Source organism: Kazachstania africana, chromosome 5 (assembly GCF_000304475.1).
Source record: "Kazachstania africana CBS 2517 chromosome 5, complete genome".
In the NCBI taxonomy this organism is placed as follows: domain Eukaryota; kingdom Fungi; phylum Ascomycota; class Saccharomycetes; order Saccharomycetales; family Saccharomycetaceae; genus Kazachstania; species Kazachstania africana.
Genome location: NC_018944.1, coordinates 451,651 through 465,608, shown reverse-complemented (window position 1 = coordinate 465,608; position 13,958 = coordinate 451,651). Strand labels below are relative to the sequence as shown.

Here is a 13,958-nt window from a genome sequence, read left to right as displayed (position 1 = left end):
AAATGAGTATTAAAATCTAAAACAGGACAAATTTTTATCAAAATTTTATCAATTAAACCTATATATATTATAAAATCATAAGAGGCATTAATATAAAATGTAAACTAAAAGACAACTAGAAAAATGGTAATAATTCAATTATCAGTTAATTTAGATCTTGTCACCGTGTCTGAAGTTGTCACCAGCGTAGACAGCCTTGTCACCTAATTCTTCTTCAATTCTTAATAATTGGTTTAATTTGGCTAATCTTTCAGATCTGGCTGGAGCACCAGTCTTGATTTCACCAGTTCTTAAACCAACGACTAAGTCAGCAATGAAGACATCTTCGGTTTCACCAGATCTGTGGGAAACCATAACACCCCAGCCGGCAGCGAAAGAGTCTTGAGCAGCCTTGATGGATTCGGATAAAGTACCGATTTGGTTAACCTTTAATAATAAAGCGTTAGCAGCCTTCTTTTCAATAGCAGTGGCGATTCTAGCTGGGTTGGTGACAGTTAAGTCATCGGCAACTAATTGGACATCAGCTTGCTTGTAGAAGTTGGACCAGGATTCCCAGTCATCTTCAGCGAATGGATCTTCGATGGAAACAATTGGGTACTTAGCCATTAAGGTCTTGTAGTAAGCGGCTAATTCTTCACCAGATAACCACTTGGATGGGTCAGATTCTGGGTTCTTGAAGTCTAAATCGTACTTACCGTCCTTGAAGAATTCAGAGGAAGCACAGTCTAAACCGATCTTGACCTTACCTTCGTGACCAGCAGCCTTGATAGCATCGACGATTAAGTCTAAAGCTTCTTCAGCAGTTTGAATGTTTGGAGCAACACCACCTTCATCACCGACGTTACCAGCGGAAGCACCGTATCTCTTCTTGGTTAAAGACTTTAAGTTGTGGTAAACTTCGGAACCAATTCTCATGGCTTCAGCGAAGGTCTTAGCACCAGTTGGAGCAATCATGAATTCTTGGATGGCTAAAGCACCACCAGCGTGGGAACCACCGTTTAAGACGTTTAAGAATGGAACTGGTAAGATGAAGTTGTCCTTGGCACCAGCTAATTGGGCTAAGTGAACGTATAATGGAACGTTCTTTTCAGCAGCAGCAGCTCTGGCAACAGCTAAGGAAACACCTAAGATAGCGTTAGCACCTAACTTGGATTTGTTGGCAGTACCATCTAAGTTGTTTAAGAAGTCATCGACAGCCTTTTGGTCTTTGACGTCAAGGTTAGCCTTAACGAAAGCGTCAGCAATAACGTTGTTAACGTTGTTAACAGCGTTCATAACACCCTTACCTAACCATTTGGATTTGTCTTCATCTCTCATTTCAAGAGCTTCGTGGATACCAGTGGAAGCACCAGATGGGACGATGGATCTGAAAACACCGTTTTCAGTAGTTAATTCAACTTCGACAGTTGGGTTACCACGAGAGTCGTAGACGGATCTAGCATAAACCTTAGAGACAGCCATTTTTATTATATGATTTGTACAATGATTTTATCTAACAAGAAAAAATTGAATAATAAGTGAGCTTAGAAGAAAATAAGTGTATTTGAATTAATTACTTCTTTATATAATAATTGAAAGGGAAAAATTTTTCCTCACTAGCAATTCTTAGCAGTTGCTTGGATAAAATGTTGTATTGAATTGCAAGCAGGCAGCCACCTTGCAACTGATGAAATGTTTGATTCGAAGAAATTCGCTCCAGTTCCATGAGATGATACAGAAATCAAGCAATTGTGCATGAAAATCCTGTTTCACAACAACTAGAAAGAACAGATCGAGTAGTGGAACTTTCACGGCGCAAACTTACTTCTTCATCATCTGAAGACCTGATTGAATCTACTCAACGAAAAAACAACAGCAAACACGTATAATTTCTCGACGGCTACTCGTTCAATCTTTTTTTAAGCTTCAATGGCTGTTTCTTGCAGCACTCGAGAGCACCATTCCTCTCGCGGCATTGCAGCAAAGCTAAAGATAAAACCGTGTCACTTTCAGAAGGTATCAAATTGCCCGTGGTGTATGGATTACGCATGCAAAATCCTGTTTTTGTCTTTCTCGAAATTTAGTGGAAGCCGAGAGAGATTCTTGTTTTTTTTCTCTGGGCTCCTTGAAAGGTACTCAATACGGCAAAAATCACCAATGCAGTAATTCTGAGACAAAAATAGTAATCGGCACATAAATGGTTAACTTCAAAGTGGGCCAGCATGTTCATTCTCTTCGATCTCATCGCTACTGATCTACCGATGACAGCAGCTCATTCAGCTCATTGCCGACTAAAGAATGCAGTAATCTTCCACTGTCTGTATTTAGAATAAAGTGGCCCTTGACTTGGTTACTGTAGGAGTGTAATAAGCCTTCAATGAACGCATCATAATGCTGATGGAAACTTAGTGAGACGGTGTTGATAAAACCAATTAGCTCAGGCACTTTTCTGATAGCGTCTTCTTCATTGTATCCGTCATCTTCTTCCACGGCATTGTCGTCATTCGAGGAAGATTTCCTGCTGGCAATGTATTTTTCATATAGATTATAATCAATTTTGCAAAGCTTGTATCGCATTGATGCGATAAATCTACAGAATTTATAAGTAATGTCAAATATCTGTAATTGCATTTCGATTAACTGTGTGAGACAGCAGTCATTCAAAATATTTGTCAACGCACTACTCAACTTTGTCTGTAGATCGTTTACGGAAGTTACATTGTTTAATATCTGGGACATTTCTTTGTCAATGATATCATTTGTGAAATATTCCATTATACACTTAAAAAAATGGTTCATCTTATTGTGTAGTATCCTGGTTCTTTGGATGATACCCTTGTATACAATGTCACTGAAACCGGGATGTCTCCAAATGGGATTTTTATTGATTTCGATCCACGTATCATCCAAGACCATTGTATGATAGCGTAAAAGATTGAGATATCTTGAAATGATTTGAAATTGGTATATGTGTGCTCTGTTTATGATAACATTTATTGGGTATGGGATTGCAACATCGAAGTTTAGATGGTAGATATTACTCTTCACCGAATTTGTTGGTTCTACGTTTTTCTTGAAACCCTCTAAAACGTAAGTCTTTAGTGCTGATAACCCTTCTAATTTACTTGTTCTCTCTGTTTCTTGAACCATGTTAGAAGCATTTTTACTCGTTCTTATGTTGTCCAGGATGAATTCATCGAAGGATCGCTCATCCAGTTGTAAGACCAGCAATCTTCCAATGAGATCATCTTCAGCAAAATCTATCCTTAAAAATTCTAAACTTTGTTGTAGTTTTTCCTCACTTGATTCACTCTTTCCCATGGCTTTTGTTAAATCATAGATATTATTATGCAAAAGTTTGGTTATCAAATTTCCATTCCGGTAGCCAAATAAATGTTTCTGTAGAAGTATTATGAACCTATCGACTTTATAGTCCTCAAAGAGCAACTTCATGCAAATTGAGTTGGCTCTGTCGTACCATTTGTTGACATAAAGTTCTAAATTTGTACCTTCCATCAATTCAGAGTAGTTTATAGACAAAATGTGCTCATCCGTGGGTATTGGCAATTTCGTAATTTGCAAACTCAACTTAATCAAATTGAGAAGTTTCCCAGTAAATAAAATTTTTGAAAGTAGCTTGTTGTCATGATTACCAGCATTAATTAAGAATTTTTTGGGCAGTCCATCCCTACGAACACTATATTGTGTTAGCCATATTCTGTAGCATTCAGTTGGATTGACATCGATGCCTGTTGAACTTTTCATCGTATTGCATATCATAAATTCGTCGTACGGGTCTCGTAGCTCCCCTTGCGTCACCCATTCATGCAAATTTTGACAGTAGCTCTCACTGATAGCATTTAATAAGCTTTTCATAAATGTTACAGTTGACCTATCACCTAGATTTTTCGATATCATTTCCTCCAAAATTTGTAAGATGATTCCCCCTTTCGCTATTGGTAAAGGCACATTATTCATAAATATTGAAAAATCGTTGCTTGATTCCGACATTAGGTTGTCAAAAGCTGCTTTATCGAGATTTATATGTCTTCTCTTTTCCATTTCTTTTTTTATCTCTAAATATAGTGCAAACAGAATTCCTAGCTTCTTCCCAACCTCACTGTCAGTGATGAGTTGTTTAAGTTCTCTGATGGAGAAACTTGAGTTATCGTAAAACTCCTTTTCCAGTTTATCAACTACAAATTTCAAATAGACATTATTTAAGAAAGTCTTAATTTCAAAACCTAATCTCTGTAAAACTAGTCCATATATGGGATCTGACCACTGCTCACTGGCGTACTTCAATTCCACATAGTACGTTCCTAAGTTTAATATTCTTCTACAAAAAGATTTTAACGATGAATCCATGTGTTTGGCTATTCTAAATTTCAATGCATCACCCTTGGTAGGGTCATAGTCGTTACTGTAACGTATATAGACGCCGCTGATGCCAATAAGCGCGTTTAACAAATCTTGTATGACCAATGCTTCTTGGGTTCTAGGATTTTCTGACACCGTAGAGAGTTTTTCAATTGGAAAGGTACTTATCTTTGGTGAAACATTGATCAAAGGTTCGTAATTAACTTTCCTAGCTAGCAAAGATGTATCTTCTGACGGAGAAATTAGCATGGCTGCATCTTCTACTTTTCTCACTTCCATTCTCTAATATTGATATTACTGTGTTCCTCAGACCTATTGCTTCTCACTTCCAGCAACGATGGCAGCACAAATCGTGTTTGTTTATACTTTTTCTTAACTCAAGATTACGTCTAAGATTTCCCTTCGACATCGCGTTGATATTAAAAAATCAATGCCTGTGATGGCAATAATGTATACGTCGAGAAATCTTAGAGCATGATAAAAATACTGGCTTTGCTTGATGGAAAAGGCAATAAATATCCTTTTAACGTCCAATTTTGCTCCATTTTTAGTGGTGATTTTTCAAATTGGTGGGGCTTCTTAATATTGGTAATTTTTAGTTTAACATTTTGGTCATGGGAAGTGTTCCTTCAAAGGTCTTTCTATTCATCTTGTTTGAAGACTAATAATTAAATCGTGACATGGTTTGTTCAGCGTAAGAATGGAAAGATAATGCTTAATACAGTACATCTGCTATATGTGATTTTTATTTACATCCGTTTTACCTTATAATGTCAAATTCCTCTTCCTCATCTATATTCCATTCTGTGATATCTTCAGTCAAGTTTTCCACTTCCCTTTTAACGTCCCTAAGGCCACTCAGTTCCTCAATATAATCAGGATTGTTCAATGAATTTTTTACAAACTCCCATCCCAGTTCTTCACATTCTTGCACGATTGCACTGCTGCAAGCAGAACAATGCTTATAAGCTGGAGTTTCTAATTTCAATGTTGTAAACTCATTTAAAAAGCCACGAATCTGATGGGGTATACAACCAAGGAAATTTTTCTCACCAGCTGGTACATTATGAACTGCCTTTTGTTGCAAAAGGGAAACCAGGAGCTCAACTGCCTGCGCTGCGGCCAATAGTGCAACACCAGGTCTTGTGACAGTACACATCTGATCAAGAGTCTTATCTGTTAAACTATCCATTGGGACGACAACATCATTGCAAAAATAACAACCAAGTCTTTCAGAATCGTCATTTGCATCGTAAATACCATGCCTCATAACCAAATAACTATCAAATCCCAATGCGGCATTTATAACTACTTTTCCCATCACGTTGGCTAAAACAGCTGGTAGCCAACGAGTTTCACGGGAGTCCATCAGTAGGAAGATAACATCATGACATTTGATCAACTCATAAAGTTTTTCGAACTCTTTCTTTTCCTTTTCTTCATTTGTAATTGGATGTCCTATCATCGGTATACTTAACTCCACCCCTGTAGCATCCATTAATGGGAACACTTTTTTCAATGCATTTGCTGCTGTCTCGGCCTTTGGTTTTCCAACGTCATCGAATCCAAAAAGAGATTGTCGAACAGGGTTTGAAAATGACACTGTACTGTTATCAACTAAAGTTACAGTTCGTACACCCCACGCCATCAACGTTCTTGAAACATAACACCCTAACGTGCCTGCGCCCAATATTAGCACCTTAATCTCTTTTATTACCTTCAAGTTGATCTCTGGTGCAACTCTCCACTTCATTAACTTCAGGTTTAAGTCAACTGATTGATCTGCGATTTTCAAAGGATCAATCAGGGCACTTAGGTCTGTCACTCGAGGCAACAATTTTCCCTGTGCATTTCGTTCCCAACCACTTACCTTGAACCTGTCAATGGTTCCCTCAGAACTCAGCTTTAAATCATACGCAAAACTGGAATCATTAGTTCGTATAAAATTCACCATTATTTGGTTCTTTGCTGGATAATGGTAATTGAAAATACTTAAAAAATTCTTCGTTAACGTTGACGGAGTTTCCGGTACATTACTGGTATCTCTAATACACAGGGCTCGACTATTTTCCACGGCATCTACGGAATACTTGAGTATATGACCTTTTTTGTCAAGTAAACAAACCCATTCTTTACTATGCATGTTAAACCATTTCTGTATTTCTTCAACGCCATCTATCGGTACCTTTTTGATAATATTTACCGATAACAATTGTGGGATGAAACATGTTACACATAACCAGTAATAAAACTTGTATCTTTTCAAATCGGCAAAACTTATCATATCAAAGCTCACAGCCTGATTAATATCATGCTTTGACCTTTCCCATACGTCTTTGAATCTGTCTTCCAAGAATTTTTGTTTATCTAGGCTTTTGAATTCTTCGATAGTATTAAAATTATACAGAGTCCCACTAATCACAACATCTTTCTCTACTCCATGCCAACACTCTTGGTCGAAACTTTGACTGTTCAAAAATATACTCCCACCCACACTGCTCTTCGAAAGGTTTTCCAAATTTACTGAAGTGTAGATTTTTTGTCCCTCAGAGCTTAACTTCAAAATATCCAGTTTTATACGGGACAATTCCTGGAAAAACGTAGTATCCACAAATGATTGTAATGGAGTAGCATACTTCAACCTATTCAAATCCATTTTTTCCTCCATTCGAGCGTTTCACTATGTTCTTTGATCTCTTTCATAATAACATCCTATTAGAGACCTTAATTTTTAAAATTGATATGGCTGTCAGCGAATACCGCTTTGTTTGATTAATAATGATAATATACAAAATGATTTGATTTTATAGAAAAGTTTATACAGTTTGTTAAGCGATTTACTTTTATATTTAGAGAGATCAATCCTCCATTGGGGTGTCTTCTAAAGTCATTTCATCTAATTCGTCTAATAATTCATCGATATTAATTTCTGGTGCGTCTTCATCTTCATCGTCACCATCGTCCACCGTGCTTTGTACACCATTTTCTGGTTGTTTTTGGTTCTTGTATAAGTTGATCTTTTGTCTCAATTCTTCATCTTCTTCCAATTCTTGCAAGAAGAGTTCATAATCTCTTTCAGCACGCTCCATTTCTTGTCTTTGTGTTCTGTCATTGTAATCTTGAGATGCATCGATATCAGCACGTTCTCTTGCCATTCTCTTTAACTTCCAGTTTCTATTCTTCTTGTTCTTTCTCTTGTATAGTTTCTTCACAAGGACTACGTCAGGAACGTAATCTAGTTGCAGACCGTCAAATAAGTCGGAATTGTAGTTGGAATTGGAGACGAAGTAACCCATTACAGTGTCACCAGCATGGATAATACCACCTAAATGAGATTTAATATAATATACTTGGTCGTTGACACCAAGATCAGAAGCTCTTGCAACACAGACATCAGCAAGAACATTCTTACCTCTACTTATACCTGTAGATTCAACATCTAAAACGATGAACTCAACTAATTGAGAAGCATCGGCTAATGGTGGGAAATTATACCTCCAATAGACGGAAGGAGATAAATCTGCTATTTGTAAAGTAGTTGGATCTATGAATTGAACAGTGTTCGAAATCTTGGAACAGAGGACAAATTGTGAGATATCACCCATAGACTTAGCTAATTTTTTCGGTAAGACAACCAAATCATCTCTACAAATTGGGACAATTTCAACGGAATATGAGAATTTATAGGTAGACGAACCTGTATGTGTATCTTGAGAAATAAGTTCTTCAGATTTTTTGTACTTGATTGGAACCACAGAGTTTAAGAAATCAATCATTTTAACTGCATGATTCTTTTGTGCATAGAAAAAATCTAACCCATCTCTTGATTCACTAATAGAAATCGTATCGACATGAGCATTGTGTTTTAAAATTAATTGTTCTAAAAATAGGAAAGTTCTCTTATGTGGAACCTTTTGTCTAATTTGAACAGTAGCCCTCCATGTATTTGTGGTATAGGATCTGGCACAGTCAGGACATTGCATAGCAATGACAATATACTCAACTTCAAATGTTTGTTGAATGATGGTGCCTGCCATCGCTTCACCTTGAACAGTAAGTTTCACTCTGATACGTCTGGAATGTGGTTCTGTCCAGATAAATGATGCATCCACTAATCTCACCTTGGTCAAACCTTTCAAACGACGCAAACAGATGGCCAATAGTTCTCTAGATTCTAGATCTGCTCTAATCCACTGACCCGGAGGTTGAAGAAATCTTTCACAGTTTCTACAAAATGAAACGTTTGCCTCTCTTGGAATACCTTCGCTGATATCGACAGTCATCTTGATACAATCGTAACACATCACTAACCCGCCTGAACCATCAATAGGCGTACCACAGTTACAACATAAAACAGTGGCACCCATTTGTTCCTGGCCCTGTAAAGCCTGTCCATACTGTGCTTGATTGAATTCCATTTTAGTACACCTACTCTGTGACCTAAATACAGATATCTTCCTCCTGTTTATATGTAGACTTATTATTATCTTTTACTTTGTAACTTGCGATGAGCATCTGGAAAATTTTCATTTTCTTTGCGAAAAGCCATTGACATTATTAGGTCATATTTGAATGCGACATCCGAAAACCGCATAGAGTGCCATTAGGTGTTCCGCAAATAGAAGACTAATAATGAATATTTACAAGTATATGATTGTTAGGTGGGAGCGATTTTCTCAGTCTGTGCCAGCACATCTTGCCATTTTATCGACCAGAAGGTCAATATTTGCACCCTTCAATGCACTAATAGGAAGACAATCCCAACTTTGGGTTCTACAAAAGTTCAATATATCGAGGTATTTCCCCATGTACTGGGGGCTATCCCTGCCTATGTCTGCTTTGTTACACACAACTAGAACGTTTCTCTTCATGACCTCATCCATACCTCCTACCTCTTTTATCAAGAGCATGAGATCGTTTAAAGGTGCGTTATCTTCAAGACTTAGTACAAACACCCAACCGCGGGATCTTTCGATATGCTTTAAAAACTCCAAACCCATCCCTTTGTCTAAGTGGGCGTCCTCGATTATGCCTGGAATATCTGCTACTGTAAAACTTGATTTCGTAATACCTCTCGAAATAGTTCCAAGTGTGGGAATTAAAGTTGTGAATTTCCAGTCTCCAATTCTTGGTCGTGCGTTCGAAATTTTATTCAGTATGGTCGATTTGCCAGCATTTGGTAGTCCAATTAAGCCCAGATCGGCTATAGATTTCAACTCGAATAAAAAGTGGGAATGTAGGCCATATCTACCGACTCTAGCAAACCTTGGATTTCGAATCATGCTAGTTAAAAAATGCATATTCCCCAGTCCACCTTCTCCACCATGCAAGAGGCAAATGGGAGTTTTTGTAGTTTCCTTCAGATCGATTCCGAAAAGTGGGAATTTATCGTTGCGCAATTCATTGTAGTGCAGCGACTTATCGTAACCTATCATATTCTGATTGAGTTGTTTGAACCACGCTTTATCTTCATGATATTCTCTCGTCTTATGCTTGAATATCCAGGAATCCATTAAAGGTCGCGTATTTCGAAATAACTGCATAAAATACGTATCCACATCCTGGTAATATTTACCAACACATTTTAAATCTATCATCCTAGAATTCAAGATATCCTTCAAAGACTTATTCTTATCAGCTTGCATATCTTTTTCAATACGTTGTCGTACATCGTCAGGATCAAGAGACCACCGAATAGTGGTCCCTATAGGCACTTTGATAAGTATATCTTTGCCAGCAGCTCCATCCAATTGTCTTGCAGCCCCAGAGCCACCGTCTCCTGCAATATAACTGGACTTCAATTTGGCAAGTGAATTCATACCTTCAACGGCTTTAACATAGACGTCGCCTCCACGGCCCCCATCACCTCCATCTGGCGGTCCTATCCTATGGTTTGCATCTCTTGCAAATGAAATACACCCACTCCCACCTGATCCGCTCTTGCAACGTACAATTCTGCTGTCAACGAAATTTCCTTGTGTACGACTATGTTTATTAAACTTTCTGAAATAGCTCGTAGAGGTAAAGTACGACAGAGGTGACTCAATTTCAATGTATCTTCCTTTCGAAGGGATGGAATTTATCTTTACCGGAAATTTGGCCCCCATAGGGACACTTTCATACGACAATTCAAGCTCTCTCTCGTTGTACCCTATTTTTCTATCGAAACTTTCTAACCATTGCTCATTTTTTAACAAAGTTGGTGCATTGTCTGGAAAACTAGAGGACTGGAATCTGTTGAGTATCTTTGGCAGTCTCTTTACAGCCCGTGAACTCATTTCAATGACAGCATTATCTGTTTTCATTGCAATGCAAAAATCTAATATTGCTTCGATTGAAACTTTTTTCTAAAGTAAACGCATTTCAATGACAGTTACGGAAATCATATTAGATGACTATAAAATGTTCTATTAGACAGTCAATAATGAGCGTGGTCTATGTAATTGGTATATATGCTATATAAAATTCACAGTGGGGGGGCTACTTTGCATCTTGCTTTCTTGGAGGCTGTTCTTCGTTCTCAGCCATGGCTGGATCGGCAGCTTTGACTTTTAAAACTTCGACGTTATGCAGCATTTTCTTCATTGAGTTTGGTCCATTACCAAACATCATACTTTCTATGTTTTCATACTCCCTTCTCCAATAATTTACTTCATCATTTAGATCATTTAAAGTACTTTTTAATAGATAGTTATTTTCCATTGCGTATTTAGCACGCAACAACTTTAATTGATCCAAATAGCGGTCCACTTTGGAGTCCTGTAATTCAATATCGGAGCTAGACTCGTTGTATTGCTCTAATAATGATATTAACTCACTGGGAGGAGTCCAGTCATCCACAACAAGCTCCGTCACATTGGAATCTGAAATGTCAACTTGCTTTCCCAAGTCCACAGAAAGTCGTTCTAAGAGATTCACGTACTCATGTGTGTCTCTATTAATGTTCTCTATATATTTCACGTACTCATTTAGGTTTCTCTGTGGTTTGGTATCGGCAAAAACATTATTCTCCCTTTCTGAATTCCTTATACTTGCTATTTGAGACTCTCTTGTGTTGAATTTCGAGTATCTGAGATCGACAGAGCTGTCCAACAGCGCCTTATACTGTTTTGACAGCATTTGGAGCGAATGTACCATTTGCTCATCATTCAAGTTCTCGCTCGTAAGATTCTGTAATGTGTCCAAAACTGCGTCTAAATTCTCATAGTTTGCCTGCAAACATTGCTCCAGTTCACAAAGTGTATCAAAATAAGTGCTTTCCTCCATCATATATATAGTCTCAGTTACACCGGAACCTATCTTTATTGCTTAATATTGCATCTATGCTTTTTATATCAACTATTTATTTTTTTCAAGTTTCAATTTAAAAGTAGAGAGATGCGAAAAGAGCACAAATAAAAGTGTATAAAAGACAGTGGTGTAGTGACAAATTCGTTCAATGATGGTTCAGGATAACCTAATTGACATTATTCACGATACTAAATCAAGTTTAAGAAGATCTGTACTGGAATTATCACAATGGAAACTGCATAAATCCGCCAAATGGTCTGCTGAAGCGCTCCAGGGTATGGCTGATCAACAAGTTCCGCGTTATGTGGTAGATCCAGATGAATCACCAATAAGAGACGATTCTGTGAAAAGCAGGATGAATTATGAGTTACCTCAGGTCAATGCAGGCATGTCAGAACAGGAATATGATCTATACTTATTGGCGTCCAGCCTATTCGATTCAAAAGAATTTGACAGATGCTCTTACTTTCTCAAGGATGTAGTGGAGCCACGTTTGAAATTCTTGAAATTATACTGCTCCTACTTATCATGGGACAAAAAAACTATAGAGAGTACTGAAACTATGCTAATGGTTGGTGAATCATCAAGAATTCAGTCGCCGGATAACGATTCAAATGAAGACAATATAAACAATCCAGTCTTTTCTGAAAATAAAAACAAATCTGATGTTCAGATATCTGAAGATGGTCAGCAAACAAGTGTAACCATCCTACTGAATGAATTAAAGGAATATATAGAACAGCACGCATTCAATGAACAGATAGACGGTCTGGGGCTTGCCCTTCTTTATTACTTAAAGGGTGTATTGCTTTCTCGCCAGGGGAACAAATCACACGCAATCACAGCTTTTTTGAAGTCATTATCCTTTTATTCTTTCAATTGGACCTGCTGGGTGGAATTACTAGATTGTGTGTCAAGACCTGATGAATCGTTAATTCTCACAAAACATTTAGCAGAAAAATTTGAATTGAAAGAAAGTAATAATATATTCACGCAATCTTCCACCGAGAACAATATAATGATTAAATTTTTCAAATTGGCTCTTTACCAAGAAATCGGTGGAAATATAGATGAATTCTTAATGAATTTAGAATATCTACTTTCAATATCTCCAAATTTTGCATATTTGAAATCTCAGCATGCTTTAGTCTATTATAACCATATGGATTACATTAGTTCAGAAAAACTCTTCAATCAAATTATTAAATCTGATCCCTACAGGTTAGAAGATCTCGACGTTTATTCCAATATCCTCTACGTCATGCAAAAACATTCGAAGTTAGCCTATTTAGCTCAATTTGTATCGCAAATAGATAAGTTCAGAGCCGAATCATGTTGTATAGCGGCAAATTATTACAGTTCTAGGCAAGAACATGAAAAATCAATAATGTATTTCCGCAGGGCTCTAACCCTTGATAAAAAATCTACTGGGGCATGGACCCTTATGGGTCACGAGTTTGTTGAATTAAAGAACTCTAATGCTGCTATTGAATGTTACAGAAGAGCCATTGATATTGATGAAAGGGATTTCAAAGCTTGGTACGGATTGGGACAAGCATATGAAGTGTCAGATATGCATTTATATTCATTGTATTATTTCCAAAGAGCATGTACTATCAGACCATTAGATCGTAGAATGTGGCAAGCACTTGCATCTTGTTACGCGAAGATGAATAACTCAAAAGAATCTATCAAATGCTACCAAAGGGCCTTACAACTATCGAATAACGTGGATCAAGATATAGTTTTGCATTACGAACTCGCCAAACAATATGAAAAGCTTTTAGACACAGAAAGTTGTAGATCCAATATGCTGAAATGTGTCGAACTAGATAGGTCGATGGAAGGTGTCATAACGGATGAGGTAGTACAGGCAACTATATGGCTGGCAAACTACGAAATAAAATTGAAGAATTACGAAACGGCATACAATTATGCTATTGGCATAACAAACGGAACTTCATTGCAGATAGACAGTGCAAGATACATAGCCAGACTCTGTCGAGAGAAGATGAAATGATTATTTATATGTATATTCTATATAAAGTTAACTCGTTTGACCCAGCTGTCTTGGGTTTTCATACCCGTTTGTTATACAAAGCGTTTCCAAGCGATGAAAAATTTCATAGTGGAAAGCCTTTTTTAATATATCATCGTACTGGGCCAAATTAAGTAAATAAAGACAAAGGACTTTATACCATACACTGTCTGCTTATTGAAGTGTCCGAAGTTGATTGTTACATCTATTGTACTTCTCAAGTGCGTCATCACTTCCTCATTCTTTTCTATTGATTTACATTTTACCAATA

The 13,958-nt window shown here is 37.3% G+C and overlaps 7 protein-coding genes across 7 annotated transcripts; 1 reads left to right on the top strand and 6 right to left on the bottom strand.

The window, feature by feature from the left end:
* Positions 1–150: 150 nt before the first annotated feature.
* ENO2 (phosphopyruvate hydratase ENO2) lies at positions 151–1,461 on the bottom strand (the record flags this gene model as incomplete). Its single annotated transcript, XM_003957469.1, has 1 exon — positions 151–1,461. The coding sequence occupies one exon, from the start codon at positions 1,459–1,461 to the stop codon at positions 151–153; it is 1,311 nt and encodes a 436-aa protein (XP_003957518.1).
* A 765-nt stretch (positions 1,462–2,226) lies between these two features.
* On the bottom strand, positions 2,227–4,638 carry SPC97 (gamma-tubulin-complex subunit SPC97; the record flags this gene model as incomplete). Its single annotated transcript, XM_003957468.1, has 1 exon — positions 2,227–4,638. The coding sequence occupies one exon, from the start codon at positions 4,636–4,638 to the stop codon at positions 2,227–2,229; it is 2,412 nt and encodes an 803-aa protein (XP_003957517.1).
* Positions 4,639–5,119: 481 nt separating this feature from the next.
* On the bottom strand, positions 5,120–7,015 carry ATG7 (Atg7p; the record flags this gene model as incomplete). The annotated part of the gene is made up of 1 exon (XM_003957467.1): positions 5,120–7,015. One exon carries the CDS (start codon positions 7,013–7,015, stop codon positions 5,120–5,122), a length of 1,896 nt encoding a protein of 631 aa, XP_003957516.1.
* Positions 7,016–7,217: 202 nt separating this feature from the next.
* NMD3 (ribosome-binding protein NMD3) lies at positions 7,218–8,777 on the bottom strand (the record flags this gene model as incomplete). Its single annotated transcript, XM_003957466.1, has 1 exon — positions 7,218–8,777. One exon carries the CDS (start codon positions 8,775–8,777, stop codon positions 7,218–7,220), a length of 1,560 nt encoding a protein of 519 aa, XP_003957515.1.
* A 258-nt stretch (positions 8,778–9,035) lies between these two features.
* Positions 9,036–10,664, bottom strand: MTG2 (putative GTPase MTG2; the record flags this gene model as incomplete). The annotated part of the gene is made up of 1 exon (XM_003957465.1): positions 9,036–10,664. One exon carries the CDS (start codon positions 10,662–10,664, stop codon positions 9,036–9,038), a length of 1,629 nt encoding a protein of 542 aa, XP_003957514.1.
* A 175-nt stretch (positions 10,665–10,839) lies between these two features.
* On the bottom strand, positions 10,840–11,628 carry THP2 (Thp2p; the record flags this gene model as incomplete). Its single annotated transcript, XM_003957464.1, has 1 exon — positions 10,840–11,628. One exon carries the CDS (start codon positions 11,626–11,628, stop codon positions 10,840–10,842), a length of 789 nt encoding a protein of 262 aa, XP_003957513.1.
* A 169-nt stretch (positions 11,629–11,797) lies between these two features.
* CDC23 (anaphase promoting complex subunit CDC23) lies at positions 11,798–13,669 on the top strand (the record flags this gene model as incomplete). Its single annotated transcript, XM_003957463.1, has 1 exon — positions 11,798–13,669. The coding sequence occupies one exon, from the start codon at positions 11,798–11,800 to the stop codon at positions 13,667–13,669; it is 1,872 nt and encodes a 623-aa protein (XP_003957512.1).
* Positions 13,670–13,958: the final 289 nt, after the last annotated feature.